At 44.5% G+C, this 21,938-nt stretch overlaps 2 protein-coding genes across 3 annotated transcripts; both read right to left on the bottom strand.

The window, feature by feature from the left end:
- Positions 1-9: 9 nt before the first annotated feature.
- Positions 10-11,237, bottom strand: LOC6499362 (putative mediator of RNA polymerase II transcription subunit 26). Of its 2 annotated transcripts, none has more exons than XM_014910548.3 (4): positions 10,682-11,236; positions 1,716-2,894; positions 551-1,592; positions 10-439 (listed from the first exon to the last, which is right to left on the bottom strand). In XM_014910548.3, the coding sequence occupies exons 1-4, from the start codon at positions 10,688-10,690 to the stop codon at positions 378-380; spliced, it is 2,292 nt and encodes a 763-aa protein (XP_014766034.1). In that variant the 5' UTR covers positions 10,691-11,236; the 3' UTR covers positions 10-377. The 2 variants fall into 2 exon arrangements, with proteins under 2 accessions (XP_014766034.1, XP_032305653.1); XM_032449762.2 differs by having other exon boundaries at positions 16-439; positions 551-1,589; positions 10,682-11,237.
- Positions 11,238-15,371: 4,134 nt separating this feature from the next.
- On the bottom strand, positions 15,372-21,895 carry LOC26514649 (nucleolar pre-ribosomal-associated protein 1). The gene is made up of 2 exons (XM_014911831.3): positions 21,308-21,895; positions 15,372-21,254 (listed from the first exon to the last, which is right to left on the bottom strand). The coding sequence occupies exons 1-2, from the start codon at positions 21,771-21,773 to the stop codon at positions 15,463-15,465; spliced, it is 6,258 nt and encodes a 2,085-aa protein (XP_014767317.1). The 5' UTR covers positions 21,774-21,895; the 3' UTR covers positions 15,372-15,462.
- Positions 21,896-21,938: the final 43 nt, after the last annotated feature.

Here is a 21,938-nt window from a genome sequence, read left to right on the forward strand (position 1 = left end):
AAACAACGTTTTTTTTCTTTAATATAAGCTTTATTCACAAAGAAAATAAATAATTATTACATTTCAACACTTTTCTGGCAAGTGGTTCACCATTAAATCCTTATCCTCCTCCATCATTTCGGGTCGCTCGAGCTGCACTCTTCCGTTTTTTTCTATACTCTTCTTAGATTTTAGTCTTATGTTTTAAAATAAAATGAATATTTACAAAGATGTTGTACGTAAAACTTAACTCAACTGCGTAGATTTTCGAATAACAGGGTAGGGACTCAGGAGCAGGACCAGAAACGGAAACGGAGGGTTTTTGGGTGGTGCATCTTTTTTAGATTTTACTGTTGTGTGGGGTTTGCTGGTGGTGCTTGTGGTGGTGGTGCAAGTGCTCAAAAGGCCCCGTTGAAGTGCAGGTTTTGTGAGGCGAACTGCGGGATCCCGTGGTTGAGAGCTAGAACTTTACTGATTACTTTCAATTCGTCAAGATTTCTTAAGCTGCTAAATTGACTAAGTTGATTGCCACTCGAATGGCTCGAATGTCTATTTTTATAGTTTGCATTACCTGGACTGACTTCACCTCCTGATTTCGCCTGTTGTTGCAACAATTGCTGTTGTTGCTGCTGCTGCAGATATTGCTGGGCGTTCTGCTGCAACTGATTGCTGAGCTGCGGCGTCAAATGTTGCCTGTAAAAGTTCTGGTTATCCAAAGTGGGATTCGAACTCGGCTGCTGGCTGACAATTGTGGTGGCAAAGGAGTTGCTCGGCTGGATCTCCACATTGGAGTTCAGTCCAAAGTTGCCTACTCCCGTCTCTTGACGGAACTGGCGGCCCCTGTGCTGCTGTTGTTGTTGCTGCTGTTGCTGTTGCTGGAAGATCGCATTGCTGACATAGTTGGGCACTAGCAACTGATGTTGCTGCTGGAGGGGCTGCTGTTGAAATTGCTTGTAATTATGCTGGGGCAGGGCCTGAAGTTGCGACGCCTCGGCGGGTGAAAAGTTGAACTGATTCGAGGGCTGGACTTGCAAATTTTCATTCGATTTCTGCAGCGATTGCTGCAGGTTTTGGAAAATTTGCTGAACTGCATTCGACGGTGCTGGCAATTTTTGATAGTTGGTGTTGCTATTGCCATTGTTGTTGCTGTTTTGCAGGGCGAATTTATGACCCGAAACGGCATCGCGCAGCGGCAATTGCTGCTCAATTGGATATGTGGGATAAATAACAGTTTTGGTATGTGTGCTGGGTATAAATTCCACCGAAGGTCTTATGGAGTAACCCACTGAGGGTGGTTGCAGTGCCGTCTGAATGGCCTCCAGCGAACCATGTGGCTGCTGGACCGGTGGCGGTGGCGGTTGCTGCTGCAGTTGCTGTTGCTGCTGCTGTTGTAGGTGCTGCTGTGGCTGCAATGTACTGGGTTGTGCAATGGGCGTGGCCTGGTAACGGTTCTGGCTTTGCTCCTCTAGGAGCTTCAACTGGCGCAGGATCAGAGCCTGTTGCTCTTGAGCCTGAATCTTCAGTTGGTAGATCTGCTGCTCCAAAGCCCTCTGCCTTTCAATAAGATAGTTGTTCACATTTGGTGTTTCCTGAATGTTGCTCCTAGGCTCCTGCTAATGACAAATTAATAATATTGAAAACTTGGGAGTTGGAAATAATTATAAATAAATTAGTGCTATTAGAGAAATGGTCTTTTAATGTTTAAGCCTTAATTTTCCATAATTTATTCAGTTTACCTTCACATAATTGGTAGTGGTGCTGGCCAAGAAGGCGGGCGTGGTAGAGAAACCATTGTTGGCCGCAGTACTGGTGGTAATCTGGGTGGTGGTGGTGCTGCTGCTGGTGGGTGGAAACTGTGTGGGCAGTGGTGTGGCCGGCGGCTCCGACTCCAACACATTCAGTTTGGTAATGGTGGGTCCGACATGTTGCTGGTGTGGCTGATGTGTCTGTTGCAATTGCTGTTGTGGTGCAAAGCTGCTGCGCTGATTGCCCGCGAGCAGTGGGCGGAACTTATGGGCCGTTCCTCGCTCATCCAGATCCACCGTGAATGCGGTGACGAGCGGTGCTTCCTGGATGCGAATATCCTGCTTGTCCACCAGCTCGATATTCTCTCCATCCTCGTTGTGCGTGGGCCGCGGAGTGGTTGTCGTAGTCGTGGTGGTTGTTGTGGTCGTACGACGCCTGGTGGTGCGTGGTCTTGGCGTAGTTGTTGTTGTGCTGGTCGTGGTTGTGGTTGTTGTTGTGGTGGGTTTCCTTAAATTGCTGATTTCGAACTTGATCTCATGGCTGCCACTGTCGTGGGAGATCTCATTGCTGGTCACGGATCCGGAACTCGCGCTATCCACACTTCTGGTAAGTTGACGATTTTCCGGACCATCGGCCTCTGCGGACTTCGGTTCCAGAAGAGAAGAAACTGTGGGGGAGTTCTGCTTACGCAGCGTGGTCTTCTTCCACAGCTTAGAACGATCGATGAAAGAGGATAGCAACTGCTCCTGGGCATTCCGCTCATCGAAGGTGGCTGTATAAAACTGAACTGTGGGCACCACCGGCTCCGGCTCGGCGCCGTTGGTACTCTCCTCCAGGATCTCATCCTTTTCACGGTGTGATGGCAGAGTGCTGGTTTCCGTGCGCAGGAGTGATCGGGATCCACTGCTGCTGGGACTGTCCTCGCCACTTTCCGTCACCCCGGCGGCCGCCTCCTCTTGCTCCAGTTTGTCTATGGCCCGGAGTAGGGCCTGTCGCACGGAATAGTCCAGTTTCTGGATCGCTTCTCTTGGTATGATCTCATTGCTCTCTGTACTGCCATTGTCCGTGGCTGTATCCTCCACTTCCTCCGCAGCATTGGTTACATGAAGCCTCAAAGCCGCCAGCAGTAGAAGGGCCAGCAATACCCAGGGCAGGCCGTTTAGATGTCTCTGTTTGGTTGGGAAGATAAACCAAAGAGAGGAAATATTAATGGATGAGCTTAAGAGTTAATAACTTAATAAGTTTAAAACGTCACGTTTTGGGGGTCTTAGTTTCATGGCTCATTTCGTTTAACGACCATTGATGCTCGGGTTGTTGGCGACACCTTGGGCTGAATCGGTTTGGCTAATTGTCTGTGACATCTTCACTATTTCACAAGCCATTGCATTAGTCAACGTGGGCTTTAGTGTTATTTAAAGGCGGAATTTTTAAAAGTTTTTGGGAAATCTTTAAAGATTTTAATTGGCTTTTAGAGCATGCTGAGCTCTGCGAAATGTTTTGTAAAAAGCAAACTCACGAACATTTGAAGTATCTATGACCTTTGTAATATTTTTTTTTTAATTTCAAACAATTAGAGAGTCGAAGGATTTATGTATAGATTTCATAAATATGATATTTAACCTTTACAATCTTAACTTTACAAAAAGTGTATTTCATTCATGGTTCATTTTATGTTCAAAATATAAATAAATATGAAAAGTATTCCACATAAGACATCAAAAATATAAATTATAAAATACATATATAGAAACTCCCATCCCAACTCCCCAACTAATCATAATTTTCTTATTAACCTGTCACATTTTATCTGTCTCATACATTTCTCAATTATTATGCTGCATTATCGCTTTGAAATTTCTGGTAATTTTTTTTTAATTTCCCAGAGACCAAGCCCAGTTTTGAGCCAACTTGTGCAATCTGCTGGAAAATGCATGAACACTCTCTGACCCCTTCGTTTTTCCAAATCAAGTCTACTAATCGCAGAGCGGTAATCTTTCCGGCATATGCCCAACGGAAAATCATAACGCATTATATGTAGTTTTTTCTTGCTTTTTGCTGGTCAGACTGCCCACTCAGATGGCATCGGAGCATTCGGGTTTTCTTGACTTTTCCAGGGGAATGAATCCATGCACTGCGTTCGGGCCCCTTTTGCACAATTTCCCATTTTCAACAGCTTGACGATTGATTTCTGGTGGTTTGCTGGCTCTAGCTTGCCGAGACTTTTTGCAAATTGCCTTGCAACGCTTGTTTGGCCGTTGCCGAAAGTTTAGGCTAATTGTTGCCCCAAACGAGCCATGGATGCTGGCTGAGGGTTGGCTGGCTGGGGGGTTGGGGGTTGAAAGCCAAGCCATCTGACCACCTGTCGCTGAAGCACAGAGAGTGCCTCGGACTACGTGAGTTTCTCGCTTTGATTTGGTTTCGTTTCGGTTTTGGGCGCTCATTGTGGGTGCCCAGGATTTTCTTTGGTTTTTATGCCAGTCACGTTGTTGCCACTTGGCACTTTGCATTGTTTCTCGTTTTTGGCCAAATTTGTACGATCGTGGGGAAGTCGTTTCTGGCCGGCTGGAAATTATTTAATCAGCTCAGCAGCAACAGATGAAATGAAAAGCCCATTTGATTCGCAGCCAGGATTCCAGCGATTTGCATCGCCAATGTTGCATAAATATTTTATTACACGGGGGAAAAAACCTTCTTTTTTTGGACAGGAAAGAAATTGTCTTTTTATAAATTTTTTCCAGTGACTTCGACAAAAATCATAGAAACCATTTTTCAATTGAACCGCCTATAGTTCATCAATCTTTCGCATTGATTAAATCTTTCAACTCTGCTCAACACCTTTGACTCCAGATTTTCGCCCCAAAACTTTCTACTTGTTCGCCTTCAAACAACCGCAAAGGCCTCTCCTTTGAAGTTCGTCATTATAAAATCGAACATGACGCGACTTTTTATGCATTTTGAGTTAAAAAGACTGGCGGGAAAATCACCATTATTTTTTACAATTTAACTGGCAGTCCTCTTCCGCCCCAGCCAAGGCCAGAGTTCAAGTTCTGTTAAAGGGCAAAGCATTAGGAGCCACGCCACCATTTTCGATGGGAAATAATTCCAGTCTGCAGTCATTTCTTTTCCAACTTGTTTGTATTTTTCGCGGAGCTAAAGCCCACAAAAAACCAATAGCCCTGTCTGCTTTGCTGATCATTTGCATCAATCTCGGTATGGAAGCCATCAAGTTGGCGCTAAGCTAATCAAGTTTGCCGGCTTTGATTTCGTGAAGGGGCCAGGCTGGGGAGCAGGTAGGGAACAGTGAAGAGAAAAAATAGCAATCATCATAAATTGTAATGGTCAGGCCAAGGTAGTTGGATATCTCTGGCATAGTCATATTAAAAGGCTACCTGAGCATGTTGGCTCAATCGCATGTAGGCATTCCCATTCCCATTTCCATTTATTTCATTTCGGGCTATTTCCCTGCAATGTTTGGCACTTGAATACACGAAAATACAATCCGCATTATACGGAAGTGTTTAATTGTAAATATTTGCTGCAAATCGTGAAGGAAAACTCCCTTTAATATCTGTTGAATATGTTTTGTGGATGGGAAAGTCTTTAATCAAACTGAAGGCTAAAAATAAAAGCTGGCAAAATGTTTAAAATTTCTCTACTTAATATACTAGTTCACAGCCAGCTTCATTATAATAATCCCTTCCGAAGCTGCCAATTTCCGTTTTAATTGGACGAAGATATTCATATTGTAAATGTACGAAATTAACAAGCGCGTAAAACGCCATAAGGCAGCTCAATAAAATTCCTTTAATTATCCATAATTATTTTTACTGGCCGCAGAGTTCCGCAAAATCCCCCGAAGCCCCAAAAGCCGCAAAGTGTAAAAGTGATTTAACAACAATCGGACAACGCCAATAAATTAGCAATAGCCCAATGGTTGATGGCCCAGAGCTGTCTATATTATTCATATATTGCTTGATTTCTTGTGTGTAAAGTGTGTGTGGGTAGAAAATGTTTTCTTTTTGTCTTCCCCTCGTAGCAATTGCATAAGCCGGGAGCTGACCATACCGAAAGACTTCACTTTCGACGCCAAGACTGGGTAACCCAGTTCCACTCGACAACAATAAAAAAAATAAAGAGAAAAACAATAATAATAACAAAAAAATGGTACATCATATTCGTATGGCTCTCCCCTGGCTTTGTGATTAATTTCACGCCTGCTGAGCTCGGCTTCACCTCGGATATTTCGCATTCTGCAGATGCATTCCGCATTTTGCATTTAGCCGCACTCGCTGGGTGATTGGATTGCATCAGACAAGCCTGCGGTTGCCCACCGCCAGTGGCATCTACAAGCCGCCACGCATTATTAAGCAGCCCGGCAGCGGCCAAATGATAAGCCCCGAAAACCTGGTTGAAAGTTGTACATCTTCTCGTATAACGCAATCCATTACATTCCCATTCCCATACCCATCCCCACCAAAGTCCGATCGAATAACCAACCAGTCCACCAATTGGCGAGCCGGTGCAAATTGCCGTTTATGCTCAATGTGGGCCAGCATTAATATTTATGTGTGTCAGAGTTATGTTGTAATCCTGACTAGGCCGAGGAATGTCATAAAATGCAGTCGCATGCAAACTTTTCTCACTTATTTTACGACCAAGTCAAGTTCACGCCCAAACAAACGATATTTTAAAGGGATTTTTATTTTTTGTGGCTCTTAACAATGCTGTTCCAAATTAGCTATTAATATAAAAAACAAATTGGTTCACATTCATAACCAAATTATGGTTTATAAACAATGGATTCGTTGTTTCCCTAAATATAATCGAAAATATTCCAATTTTGAATGTTAAAAAGTAGTTTTCTGAGAAACTTTTTAACACTTAAGCTTCTCCTTAAAGGAGTTCTTTAAATTTCTAAATACTTGAAGAAGTCATCACATTTCAAACTAGAGATCATGCCCTAATCGATCATCTACTTTTTATGTCGTCTCAATAACAATCCCCTTGTTTTCTCTTGCTCAATAAATTTGTTACAGTATTTTATGGGCTTTTAACTGCCTTTGTAGCTACCAAGCTTTGTTGTCCACGGGCCCATAAAAAACGACTGTAATTGCGTGTGTGGGCATCTTGGCTGAATGGTAGCCGCCTTTCCAGCCCGATACCAGATCCCAGAAAGTGGATGGTCAGATAGCAAGTCCCCGGAAATTAGCATAATTTCACACTCGAATCGATTCGAGGCTGACGCGCCCTGCTCGGTATCGGGCCTGCCATTGTTTCGGCGCGATATATTAACCTAATCTCCGCGGATCGGGCCGATACTGTTTTGACATGGAATCGGGCTTTTGATTGGCATTGATTGGGCCCCCAGATATTGACCAATAACGTGATATCGCGATATATGTGTGCGATATGCGATATGGCAGGGGATATTTTTGGATTCATTGCTGTTTACATTTCGATTAGGGCCCATTTTGCTGACTGTTATTTGCATATTGATGTGCATTTAATTGGGTTTGGTTGCGTGTAAGCCCTCGAAGCTGCGGCATATCCGATGGCATTCATATAACATAATATAACAAGGCCCAGAGACACTGGTTATCTCTGGCTGATTGGCCAGAGGTCAAGTTTATTGATCGTCTCGATAAGCAGATGAGCAAGTTCAAGTCGAGGTATCAAATTCAATTTGCCAGCCTGTCTGGTAATAAATAATATTATGCTGTCTATTACAACAGGTTTCCATAATAATTTTGTTGTTTTTTCATATTATTTTTGAGATATTTTTACATTGTATTTGATTTTTTTGCCACGCCAAAACAAACTCTCGCCAACATTAGCGGCTGAGTGAAAATCCGTATCTTCATTTGATTGACCAACGCGTTTGGCCATCTCCCCGGCTTTTATTTAGCCACACAGCACATTTCATAATAAAAATAAGACAAAATTACCAATGTGCGCATATTACAATAAATTTCCGAGATACACACACAAATAAAGACACCCTACCGTATCTGTAAGGTTTTTCCATCCTAAGATAATGTTTGTTTGCTGGCTTTTTGCAGGCGCGTTCGCGTAATGTCTGCCCATTGTTTGTGTTTTGGGTCTCGGGAGTTCGAATTTATATATGTATAGTCAAGATGGGAGGGGCTGGAGGGAAAATTGCCGCTTTTTCCATTTTTTTTCTCCACTTTTTGTTTTGCTCTTTACATCTAATGGCGCGTTGAAACAAAAATGCAATGTCAATGGCATCATTGCGCCGTGTACTCGGCAATTTCGGTTTCACTTTTATCGATGCCCGGGCCCCTGGTCTTTTGAGGTCTTTTTTGAGGAAGACCCCGGATGATAAAGATGAAGATGGAGCCGGAGAAGAGATCATCGGATGGTGGCAGTGCCCAGTGGAAGTGGTAAATGTTTTTTTATGCCCAACGCCTGGACGGGGGCTTTGTTTTGTTTGTTTTTGGGTCTTGTGGACTGTGGACTGTCCATATAGTTACATATTATTATGTAAATCGCTTACATTGTGTGTGCAGCGTCGTGTGCCAGTTACTACTCAGCGTACAATTGCCATCGGAGGCTGCTGTTGACCTTTCGGCGTGAAGGCAGTTTACAAAACAAAAGACTTAGGCAACGAACTCGACACTAAACTCCCCCTAAAAGCCATCATTGCACTTGCTGCTTACGCTTCTCAGCATTTATAACTGACATATCTGATATACATATATATATATTATATATGTATATATATTTTTATCCATATATCTCAGGTGCCTGCTGATTTATGCGCACAAGTGCAGATGGGTTTCTCCTATTCCGAGTGGCCCATCTATCATATGGTAAATTGTAAATTGTTAGTTTTTGACAATTGCACAATTTCGTGCAGACCCTGGAATCAGATACAGATACAGATCTCCCGGCACGATATATGTGTTCGCCGCTCAGTGTGCGGGCGTCTTATTATTTATTTCTTGAATAGGATCCATGAATTGAATATCTTGTGAATGAAGCGCCGCTGGATCGTGAGTGAGTGTGTGGCACTTTTACTTTTCTACGGGTTTTGGATACAATAGCGCCGGGTCAACAGTTCCGATAAGCAAATCAAATACCATTCCCTGATCAATGACTGTGAAAATCGGAACCCCGGGGCACTTGGAAACATTAATTGAAATGGCTCAGATACTTGAAACTCACACACACCTCATTTGATCCATTATATGAAAAAATGTTTATAAAATTTTTTACGGAAATGATAGTAATGTGGAGATATAGTAGCGCTTTACAATTTGTTGTGTTATGAAGTTAATGTGTTTTCTTACTGTTACAATCATAAAGTCGTTTATTTGATTAGACACCATAACTTTCTTTTGATGATAAAATAAAAAGATGTGTTTTCTTTTTCCGTGCACTTTCATCTAATCCTTAATCGCTTAATTTTTCTGACCAAATCGAACAAAAACACATCCCTTGACACTCTCTGTGTGGATGATTTATGACCCGATGGCTAATTTTGGGCTGGTGAAATCGGCAAGGAAGATGCTTTTTGTTTGGATATATAATTTTTTTATTTTTGCCAACGCAAACAGAAAAGCGAAAAAAAGTGCGAGTGCAGCATAATCAATTTTAAGCATTGTCAAACTGCAATTATGCAACGGTGAAAAGTGAAATTTTATTGCATGTCAACAGCGGCAGACATCTACACACATCTTGCGTCTTCACAGATGACTTGCTGCCGCCTGGGCTGGGACTTGGGACTCTGGCTGGCTGGATGCCAAAAAACTCGCCACTCAGGTCCGAAGGCTGGAGCCAACTCTCAACTTTGGCTGGCTGGAACAGGTCGCTTTGGCTGGCAATTTGAATTTGGCCATAAACTGTCGATTGCGCAACCTGAAATCGGATATGCTTGTGGGGTGTGGACTTCGATGCTGGGTCAACATACGGGCCACAAGACACATAAATCCTTGTAACTCCCTCCCCATTCTCCATTGCCCAATCTAATTCAAGTCAAACGACCACCTGCGATTAGATGTCTTATTTTGATCAACATCCGCTTATATATGTGGCAATTTTAAGGTCTTAGAGTCACAGCTTATCGTTCTTATTTTTTATCGTTTTTGGGTCTTAATCAGCCAAGGCATTTAATGATGCCTTTCTGGTCGTTTTGACTATGAGTGATTAACGCTCGTAAAACAACTCGATCGGTAGCTGACATTCAGTCTTTCAGTCTTCAAATTAACTGCGTCTCAGATGTCGCTAATTAAATTGTTTTATTGGAGCTCCCCGGCTGTGTCCAGCTCTGAGACGGATTCATTAAATGGCATTAAAAAGCCATTACACAAATGACTTGGCAAATGACTTTCAATAATTTGGTCTTGCCAAAAACCAAACAGTCCCATGCATATATTAATGATTGGTCTATTCGATCGATCACTGCTCTCGCAGAGACTCCCACACTCTGAGATTTCTTTCAAAGTGCCAAAAATGGGCGTGTATAGACAATATTGACTTGTGTTTTACTAATTGAGTTTATTAAATTAGTGAAATTTCTATTCGGGGTGGAGAAAAAAAAGAGTTATAAAAAAGAGAGTGCGAGGGGATTTTTTTTTTGGTTTCTATCGATGTTATAGTTCAAGGAGAAATTTATAAAGTTTGATCTTTTAAGAATTCGATTCGATTAGGACATTTAATTGGATACTGATTGGTGTTAAATATTTAAGACTTGTTATTTTCAAAATATTTCTATCTTTTAAGGGGGATATATATTTAAGGGGGAATATAAAGTATATATCCGTCTTTTTATGAAAATATGTTAAGCAAAGGCAAGGGCTTTGAATTTTATTTATTCGGGGTTAAATAAATAAGAAAATGTTTATTATTTGGAAATATATAACTTAAAATTAAAGCTTTTTTTAGTCTTTAACATAATCATAAAAAAAAGATCTAAAGTCCTTAGTTCAAAACTCACACCAAACATTTTGACAGCGTATCTTTATTGGGATATATCCGATTATATAGCGCTGTAATCCAACTCGAACAACTGCTCCACCTCACCGCTCCTTGGGGGCACCTTGTCCAGATGTTGCACGCAATCAAATAGTAATATTCGAAAATGGGGACAGGAACAGAAACTAATCAAATGCGAATTAACTGCTAACGTTTCCTTTATTGTATTTGGATTATAGACATTTGATTTGTTTACAGCTCATCCGCCGCAGGCTGTCGGCTTGGCTCGTTGCACTTTATTTTCGATTAATTGCCAAATTTCGAATCGTTATTTTCGAATTAGCGGATAGTTCACACCGGCCGGATCGATGGAACAAAGCTAATTTTCGCGGCTCAGAGATTGTTTGATTTTTCTTCGTGGTCTGTTTTAACTTTTTTTTTTAGTTTTTTGTTTATTTTCTTGTTGTTTTTCGGGGAAGTTGCTGTCGAATAACAACTGAACAAAAAAATCAAAACCCAACCGAACAGTCTGAACGCTCGAAACCGTCTGAAGCGCGAGTGGTTTTGAATTTTTCCTGGCCGAAGACAAAAGCATTTTGGCCTGAAGATGCTGCAAGTGTTGCTCGCAACATGTTGCTGGCACTCAGCATGTTGCCGACTCGCTGGCCAGCTTGGCTTGCGGGCTAATGAATGAAAGCACCACACTCATTATTGTGGCTTGCTGCTTGAACTTGGCCAATTGCCAATTCACAGGCGCCCTTTGCACATTTTAGTGGCCATTATGACGCAACATAAATTCTACACTAAAATCAGCCTGCAGTCAGTTAATTAAATTTTATACGTTATTATTTATACATTTTTTTATTGGTGTTTTATGCGTGTCTCGTTTGATGTGTTTTCGCCAGACTTTCCTTTTCGTCTGCTGGCCAAGTTTTACGGCATTACCCAACATCAACTCTGTGGCATCTTCATCGCCGTATCGGCCAACTTGTTTCGTTTTCGTTTTCGGCCAAATCCTTGCCCAGAGCCAAAGCCGGTGAGCTTAATGAGCGCTCCGAGCTCCGCTCCAAAACCCCAGCCAAGTTGAACGTCCATCCAACTCGCCACAACGCACACACGTGCCGCAGATCAAAGTTGGAGTCTGCGGCTTGAACTTCCTAGTGGCTGTCTGGGTCTCTGCAATTTTTGGGCCACTTTGTGGTGCAAATTTCTCTCGCATTAGCGCCAATTCAGCATGTAAATTAACTCATTTCTGAAGACGCATGGTTAAATATATTCGATTTCCGGTTGCCTCTTTCCACTTCCGGTCATCTTCGAAGTCACCTAAACTCTGGCTATGCCAATTATTTTATTTTTTATTTCTTTATCAATGTGTTAGCAACATTGTTGATGTGCAAACAGGCCAAACCTGGAAGCATCTCTTGGCCATGAATGGCACTTATAAAATGAAAATATCATTATCCACCAATCGGAAGTAACATAAAATACTTTATAGATTGATTTTCTCTAGTATTTTAGTCCTAAATATTAATTAAATATCCTTTAGAGACTATGAACATTTCTATATTTCGGAAAAACATATTTGCAATGGCTCAAATAACTCACAACCCAAAAAAATTTCCTTAATTTAAATAAGTAATACGCCATCGCCTTTAATAACCTTTTTCAGGTATTACCAAATTTCACTGCCTAATGCCATAACACCTTTTGGGTAACCTGCATAAAAAAATTACCAATCGGCGGGGGAGGGCACTGGATACTCATCCGCTGTCAATGGGAAATGGGAAAAAAGATTGCCAGGCAGTTGGACAAGTTTTCCACCGACATGCCACCGGGAGGAGAGTCAGTGTTGGAGTCACATCTCTTAGCCGCATATTATTTGCCAAATGCTTTGCCACAAACCAACAGAAAGCCGCAAAAGCGAGCCAAAAACCAAACATCGAACCCATCGGAGGGGATTCCAGGCCCACCAGTGGCAGAGGCAAACCAGCTTTCTTCGTCGTCGTGACTTTTGATATTTGAAATGATGCCGAGACGCCTCGACGCCGACTCTGAAACAAAAGTGAGCTTTTGAACCCGTTTGCACCCTTTTCCATCTGTTTCATGTTCGATCGGCATGCGTTTCTCCCCATCCCCGTCTGCAAAATTTTCAATTTCCCCAATGACTTTTCCGAGGCCAAGCAGTTAGCTGCTCTGTATGCTGAACAAATTTTGATTGTGGCCAGGACACGGCCTGCCCATGTTCCAATGTATGTACCTACCTACTCGAATACCTGGGTAACATGATGCAAATGCTCCCAACTGGAGGCCGAACGTGACGATCCGCAGGCCATTTGGATCGCCCATTTGGCATGTTGATGTATTGCCCTGCAACACTGAGACAATCTTAAGTCGCCCCTACTGAAATTTAACAAAGAAAAGTGCAAATATCACTACAAATTTGAAAAAGACTTATAGCTTTTTAGTATTTTATTTAAAAGTAGTTTTAAAGATTAGTTTCTTTCCAGTGCAACCATAATTGAAAACCATAGATTTATGGATTTTTTGAACAGCCATATGAGCTGGATTCCTAATGAAGTTTTGCGGTTATGGATTGGCATCCGATCATCTCAGGTGAAGCCTGCATCCATAACTCATGCTAGCCACGATTTAGAGCCACGATTGGTAACTGCTTTTGACCTTAGCCACCTGATTCAATTGGCCACGCCTCGTTCCCACTACTGTGCATATATTTTTTATAAAATACATAAATAGGTTTTTTTATATCGCATAATATAGTCATCCATCTGAGCAAACGATCATCGGAGTGGCCTGGGGCTAAGCTTTATTGTGACACTTGATTGTCCAGGGAGCTCTGGCAGGCATTTATGATTGGTAGTGGAAAGAAGCAAATGAAATCATAAATAGCAAAAGGAGCAAAGAGTTCAATAAATGGGACACTGGCAAACTGGCAAAACAATCGAGAAATTTGTTTAAAAATAAATTTGTATAAATTGCATACATTTGACATAAGACAATGGCATTGTGAGCTATGAAATCAACGTGTCAATGAGGGCCAGACCAATAATTTAAAATGCAAATAGTCGAAAAAAGCAATCGTAGATTGTCGTTTAAGGTGTGAAATATGAACGCAGCAGAGACAGTCTCAGTCTCAAATCTCCAGGGAAGGAGACACACTCCGAAACCCGAGAAAAGATTTGCCAACGCATTTTGGATAATCATATGCATCCATCCACTTTGGCTATGTTTTTATTGGGAGTTGTCGCTGCTTGGGGTCTTCGGTTACACTTTTTTTGTCGGTTCGGGGCCTTGTCAGTTCCGGATTAGACGAAATGGCTTTTTAAGTAAGCTAAATCAATCATTTGGCAGCCGCTTAATTGGCCGTCGATCGGTTGCCACGCCCTGGATAGGCGGCCATATCGATGGGATCTCCAGTATTGTCTTCTAGCTCTCTGACAGCCGCTGTTGCGACGGCTACTGGCTGACCTTTTGAACTCTATTTTTCGGGTGACCCATTGTGCGTAGTTCAATGCCATGGCAGTCCATTTTCTTTTCCAAATGCCAGCCAACCCATGAAATTATTTGAAGGACTTTGATTGATGTCTGAAGTGAAATCTAAGAGATCTTTAGAAAGAGAAATCAGCAAAGTTCCCAGGGAAAATCAATGGGAAATGGCTTATAATATAGTTTTCTGTAAAGTTTAAGGCTTAAAAAGTCAAGTACTGTACTTAAATATATGCCTAGATTTTTCTATACTATACTATAAATTATATATTATACCCAAACTACTATAACATTCAGTTCTTTTCGCTAATTAAGCCAATTTACTTTTACAACCCACCAATATTAAAACAATCCATTATGTGAGCTAATAAGAGCTGATTTCTCAGATCGTTTGTTGGTTTTTGTATTAATGCTCCCATGTTTATGCCTCGGGCTAATCAAATTTATACATTTATTCGATCCACTATATTTTTTGGGCCAAAGAGATACATTTGATACGTTTTGGGATGACGTCCGCCTCATAAACAACAAAACGCTAAGCAATATCAATCAATTATGTCGACTCCCAGAGCTCCATCTGCAACTCTAGACGGGACCCAGCCCCGGGTTTTATGTAACGGAATGGCTAAGATTTCGTTAGATTTCGAGGCGTCTACTAAAATCATAAATCTTGTGAATATTTTCGTCCGACTGTTGCGTCAACTTTGCGCACTTTGCTTTACATATTAGAAATTCAGACTCTGGCCTTAAGCCTTTTCGGATGATTAACATTTTGTTGACCCAACAAATTGTAGGTGGCGACTGGGGTCACACATGAACTCGAAGGGGGATACAAGGCGCTGCAGGGGAACACCCACTTGTGGTGCGTGTGAAAACCGATTGGCCAAATTAAAGACACACTAAAGGGTTTTGCCATAAACCATCTATTTTTGTTGTGGATTTTCTTTACTTAATTTTTTTTTAGGTTCGAGTTAAGCCGATCTTTTGTTATGTTGATGGCCCGTAATTTGTCATATGCTGCGGGGCAAACTAATGAAGGTTGACGAGGCTTGCGGAGCAGCCCCAGCGACGTGACAGTTCACTTTCAACACATCTGGAAGTGACTCCCACCAACATTGATACCGCATGAGTTACGGCGGCCATAAGTCAGGCTTCGGCGCTAAGAGCTTCTCTCAATCATCCCTCGCCTGGAAGAGATTGTGTTTTGATTTTATGTTTCATTGCATACAATTTATTACATATCTAAATTCTATAAAAACAAATTTTCAGCTTAGGGAATACAATTTTATAAAATCTTTCCTAATCAGCCGACTCCGTCAGCTGCCTCTGATCCTTTTCAACATTGTGTGCCCGCCACCAGTCGCCGACATATTCGCGTAGACTGGATAGGGCCAGTATAGCTGGGACCTCTAGCTGGTGTTCGTTTGCCAGCCAGTTGCAGTACTCCGATCGGGAACAAGCTCCCAGGCCACCGAAGCTCTTCACATAGCGCACTCCTGGCAGCAGATCTGGCCAATGCCGGGAGAGACACTCTAGCAGGACGTCCAATTGTTCAGCGGGTAGAGCACGATGCTGACCAGTGGCAGAGCCCGTCTTCCACAGCACATTCAGAAGGCGTCCCATCCCAGGCACCGATATCCGTGGCGAGAGCAAGGGCAGTAGTTGCAGTACCAGCCGATACAGACGCAGCTGGATGTGATCGTACTCCGGAAGCTCCGAGCGAGCCGCTGCCAGAGCATACCACAGATTGTTGATTATGCTAATGATGCCTTCGATTATGTCAAACTGATGGAACTCCGTGTCGCGGATGACGCCCACCAGCCACGACAGAATGCCCACATGCTCCAACATAATCTTGACAGCACCGGGAATCTTCACGCAGGTGGAGAGCACCGACAACAGCAACAGATTAGTCTCGAGAGTGGCCAAACTGGATCCGTAGAAGCCGAGCAGGACCTTGAACGTGTTGGTGGACACCAGCAGGAAGAGATCGGCGCTGCACTTGATTCCACAGCGCAGCAGCTCCACAATAAACTCACGGTATTGCTGGTGTTCCGTCTCCTGGGAGTAGAAGAACACATTGAAGTCCGGTATGGTCTGGAAGTTGAAGCTCTGCTTCAGTCGCAGGTACATCATGAGACGCTTGTACAGCAGATGCGTGGGCTCCGTGCTGAGGTTGAAGCTTTGGGCAATAAACAGAGCAGGGATCAGCGGTACTCTGGGAGTGCCGCCGTGGGTTCTCGTCTGGGCCAGCCACGAGTTTCTGAGCTCCGCCAGTCCAGCTTGGATGTTGTCATAGGCCTGGGTCCATAGTGGTTTCTCGTAGAACTTGGAGAGCTCAAAATGAGCGCGATACCGCTGCTGGCAACTGGCCGCCGCCAATCGCATGTCCCTGTCCAGGGAGGACAGTCCACAGAAGCTAATGGCCAGCAAACCATTTTGCACGGGCCAGCGAGCCCACACCACCGATTCCGGAGCGAAGCAGTGCATCATCAGGGGCAGCAGGAAAGCAGGATCGTAGCACGACTCGTATATTTTCTCCCTCTTTGGACAAATACGCCGCAGCTCCTGGGGGAAGTCCAAAATGCCCTGTTCCACCATTTTTTCGAGCTGATTGTCACCGAAGTTTTGGGATTTCTTAGCCGGATCAAGGAACTCCACCGAAGGCAGTTGTTGGCTGGCATGCAGGCTTCTCCAGATGGGGAAGTTCTCAATGGTGTACTCGCTGGTCTCACGCACGATCAACGCCAGCACCTGGGCCACGTTCGTCTCCTGCTGCTGCAGTCGTGCCCTTTCATCCTCATCCGCCGCCCGCAAGGCGTAATGGGCTACGGCGCTCTCGCCCCAGATGAAGGGTCGGTACTGGTCCAATCCCACGTCGAAGCGTTCGTAGTGCTCCAGCAGGGCGAGTGTGTAACGATCTGCAGGAGAAAGTTTCGCATGGTAGGAGCCAAGAATTACCGGTATGTGGGAGGATTGCAGGGCACTGGGACCCTTCCTGGCCAGCGTCTCCATAAGCTGCAGCAGATAAGTCTTCGTCTCAGTCTCGCCTCCCAAGAGGTGATCAAAGCAGCAGGAGTGAGTACATATCATTTCGTAGAGCAGCGCAGGCGAAGCATCCTCCTCGCCCTGAGCTTCCTCCTTGTAGTCCTCGTACATTAAGTTGCACAAAAAGGCCATCAGTTTGAGGACAAGACCGTTTGTTTGGTCCTGCAACGGGAGACGCTCCTCGGCCAGATGGAGAGCTAGTTTCAGGCAGCTCTTGCAGAAATTAAACCACTGCGGATTCCCCAGCAAGCGACTCCAATCCAGAGGGAGCGATTCGGGGTCGCTGTGGTGAGCCTCCCACCACTCGTAGCAGTTCCACGATATTTGCTGCAACTTGGGCAAGTCCAGGGCCTGCTTCTTCAAGTCCAGAGCCAGTAGCTGGACATTGAGGTTGATGTAGTTGACGAAGATTGTGGCCTTTTGTTTCTCATCCTTGGCAGCCCCAAAGGCCTGCCAATAGATCTCTCGCAGAACTCGCACCTGGAAGAGCTCCACCGAATCGAGCTTCAACTGCTTCTGGCAGTAATCCAGGCACTCCGACTTGGGCATGCACTGGGCAATGAGTAGGGCACTGGCCTCTGGGTGTTCCCGGTAAATGAGAGCTGCCTTCTGCGGCTTCTCAATGCTCTTCATGAAGCCATTCTTATAGGTCTGGTAGCATCGCTGCAGCACAGCATGAGGTAGTTGATAGTTCTTGGTCAGGGCTATGTCCAGAAGTGGATAGACCAATTCCTTCTGCTCTATGTTACTTGGTAGCAGTTCTGCGAACTTGTCGGCCAATTGGTGCCGCCGCTCCAGCAGCAAAGTAGCCATTCGAATGGCAGATTTGCTCAGCTTCCTAGTGGCACCAAAGAAGCATCCGAAGAAGTCTTCATCGCAAGCGGCCAAATGATGGTGATAGCTGGTCAGGAACTGCAGCAGGGCCACCTCCAAAGGTTCCAGTTGTTGTTCGTGCAGCTCACAGAAATCTTTGTAGAAGCTGAGAAGTACTTTTAAGGATTTGTGGCAGTCGACGGGTTCCTTCAATAGAACCAGACGGGCCAGAAGGCGCAGCAACAGATCGAAGAAGTGATTTGGCTTGGTCTTCGTTAGGAAGTCTTTAGCTTCCAGTTTGGTAGTGAGGAGCTCCAGTATCTGAACACATTCGCTGGAGTTCAGTTCAAAGGCGTCAACCAGAGCCACGCACTCCACAAGTTGCTGTGGATGGTCGCATTGCTCCTCCAAAGAATCCAGGGCAATATTCAGAGCCTTGACCAGATGCAGGCGGTAGTAGGAAGAGTAGCTCTCAAATCGAGGTAAGGTGCGACAAAATTCCGTCAAACGGCGCAGGAAGATCACATAATTCAAACGGGTTTCACTCGTAACACTCAGCAGCTCCGTGGGATGCAGTTGACCCAGGCGAATGTTGTAAATGTAGTGCAGTAAGCTCTGGGTATGGGTTTCGTCTTGCTGCTGCTCATCATCCCCTAAGACTTCCTCCCGACCATCATCCACCTGATTAGCTATTTGGAGGAACTTGATCAGATAATCGGCCACCAACTCCGCCTGAAGTTTACTCAATCGCTGGCTGGAGAAAGAATGGGTGAAAACGAAAAGCAGGTCCTGGACGTAGATCATGTTGCGTCGCGGATTAACTAGACTGGGATGCAACAGCATAGTCTGCCCCTCGCTCAGCTTCAATTCAAAGTTTTTGTCGGCCGTATCGACCTTGAAAATTTGCTCAAATGGTTGGACGGCCTCGTCAGTAAGGGCCTTGCGCATTTGCTTCAGTAATGGCCAGTTTTCGGCTATGACGGATGGAAGTTTCTTGGGCTTTTCTTTTCCGGCGCTAGACGGAAGCCAACTCTTCATGTAGTCAGTGTACTTATCCAGATGAGTGCTATAAAGTTTCAGCACCAGTTCCGGCTGGGTGTGATAGTGAAACAGCAGAACAAAGACTAGCTCCACATAGGCGTCATAGGGAGCTTCGAGTACCACTCCCTGGAGCAGTAATGGCATCATCTTGCTCAAGGTCAGAGTTTCAACATACGCCTGTACCGTATGGCCCTGCTCGATTTGTGCAAAAAGTCTGCTAAGGTTTTCGTTTTTAGTTTCGGTCTCTGCAATGCTCAGTTGCGGGAGTGCGATCTGCCGCCAATCTAAGCAAAGTATCGTCAGCAGGATGCTCTCCACAGTGGATGCTATATCAGGATCGAATCCGATGAGGGCCTCAAGCCAGATATTTATTTCGTGGCTACAGGAATCGAAGAGGCCCGTGTTGTGGAAGAGCTTGTGCAGAATGTTTCCCGCCTCGGATTTAATGGCCACATCCTCCAGCCTGTAAGCTTTGATGAACGAACCGAAAACATTGCCGAAGAGTTTCTCCTGCGGATTAAGTGATAGGGGAAACAGTAATAGAATAGTTCGAATCGACTTCAACTCCAGTTGGATCTTTTTCAGTTCTTGCGGACGATCGGAATTGAGGAAATCAGTTTGGTACAGCGGTCGCAAGACCTCCAAGTAGTTGAGAATCTGACTTGTTTGGTTCACAAAAGCTCGGTTCTCCTTGCACATAAGCAGTACCAAGTCCAGGGTGATAGAAAGACACTCCAGAACATCAACATCTTCATTATTTTTCTGCTGCCGGATGGCCAAAAAGAGGGAGTACAGCACTGATTCAATAGTGGGAAAATGAACTAGCAGATGATTCAAAAGATCGAATTTAAATTTTCTTAGGGAGTTGCCAGCTTTCTTCGACTGTTCCCGCAAGGCTATGGCTTGGACATAGTTGCTGTACTGCCGCATCATGGAGAGGAGCAATTTCTCCACTGCCAATCTCAAATTGAAGTCTCCGTGATTGAGATAACTTTTACCCGTAATATGGAGCAGGCCTTCAATCGGCAGACACAGATTTTTGATCCAAAAACTGAAATCGGTGAGCGTCATCTTGTTGAAGGCGGCGCCGAGGGCACTGGGGGGCACAGCATCTATGATCTGAGCCAGAAATGTAGCCACCTTGTCCACGTCTGCGATGCCGGTTCTAGCGGGGCTTAGTAAGCCCGACACATTCCTCACAGTGTTGCGCCCCAAATCGGGGCAGGCTTTTACGGTCTTGATAACCAGATCGACCTTGCGGGGATTCTCGTAGGGCTTGTAGAGTGATCCGAGCAGCTTGCCTTGCATCTTGTTTTGCTTCTGGCGGTAGTGAGTCATGGCATCGAAACAGATTCCGTGCTTTCGGGAAGTAAGCAGCACCAGCAATAGTTCGTGAACTGCTGCCGAGACTGCCTCCGCATCCTGTGGGTTAGGTGCGATCTTTGTGTTTGCTTTTTGCTTGCTGAAGAACAATTTGAGCCCTGCGGGGCCCTCCCAATCATACAAGCGACGCAGGTACTTGCAGCATTCCAAATCGAAAACGATGACCTTCTTGGTCTTTTGAATGTCTGGGTTCTCCAGAACGTACTGCCTCAAGGCGTTGAGTACCACGCACACGGTGACATGGTCGTCATAGACCAAGCCCTTGGCCAGAACACCAATCAACTGGCCGTGATCTAGGATATTTCTTATTAGCAGTGTGTTTCCATCGACCAGAAATGCCAGTACAAAGTGTATATACGCCTTGCGCACTGTATCCTCATTCTCGTAGTCGTTTTTCGCATGCGACAACATCTGCTGCATCACCGCGCTGTTGGAGAGCACATCATAGGAGTTGAGAACCTGACGACCCAGCTGCGGATCTATGCAAACGATAGCCGTAAGTAGTTTAAGAGCATTCCGCCGATGGCTTGGTCGCGACGACTGGAGAAGACTATCGAGCACTCCACCGTGGACTTTGAGGAAATAGCGGCAGGCGGCGACTGCAGATTCCAAGTGGCTCTTCTGGTTGGTGACTACCTCCATTACAATCCTTTGCAGCGCCTCGGTAAGGTAATCAGCGTGGAAAAGGTTGTTCTTGTCGATTCGGTCGAAGGCTTCCACGAGCTCCAACGGCTTCCCGCGCTTCTCAATATACTTGGCCACGATTTTGGGACGAGTGGTGCACATGTACAGGAAGTGTCGAAGCTCTAGAAATATTAGTTGTTTGAATTAATGGATAAGCTAGTTTCTCGCAACATACCTGTAATAAAGCTATTTGTACGAAGCTTGCTGCGAAAGTGCATCATTTTGAAGTCGTTGGGAAACTTTGGCGCACTCTCCTCGGGTTCAATGCCAGAATCAGGACTGATCTCGGCCTCATCCTGACCCTTTTCCTCACCGTCCTCACCGTTTATACTCTTTCTATCCTTTCGCTTCTTGCTCTTTTTAGAGGGAGACTCCTCCACATCCATTTCCACCTGTGGCGTCTCATTACCTTTAGGGGACTTTGGCTTCTTTGATTTTTTGTTTTGAGGTGGAGTTTCTTCGGACTTTTCTGTTGTTTCATCGGCTGGACTTTCAGCATTTTTATTTACCTTTTCTTTCTTTTTCTTCGGCGTATCCGACTCCTTTGAAATTTTCTTAGGAACCTCCACTTCGCCGTCGTCCAGCTGTTCTGTATCAGCCTCCTCGTGTTTCCTCTTTCGCCGGTTTGCTTGGATGGCCATAGTGCTTTCTTTTCCCTTATTTATTTATCAAAATAAGGAATAATTAAAAATTAAATACAAAAAACACCCGCACACACGTGCTGGTTTACGAGCGGTGTGACTGCCGTTGGATTTAAAAAAAACCCCCCTTTTATTGGAGGAGTGTTGCAAAACGGTAAAACCCCT

Source organism: Drosophila ananassae, chromosome 2L, assembly GCF_017639315.1.
Source record: "Drosophila ananassae strain 14024-0371.13 chromosome 2L, ASM1763931v2, whole genome shotgun sequence".
Classification (NCBI taxonomy): Eukaryota; Metazoa; Arthropoda; class Insecta; order Diptera; family Drosophilidae; genus Drosophila; species Drosophila ananassae.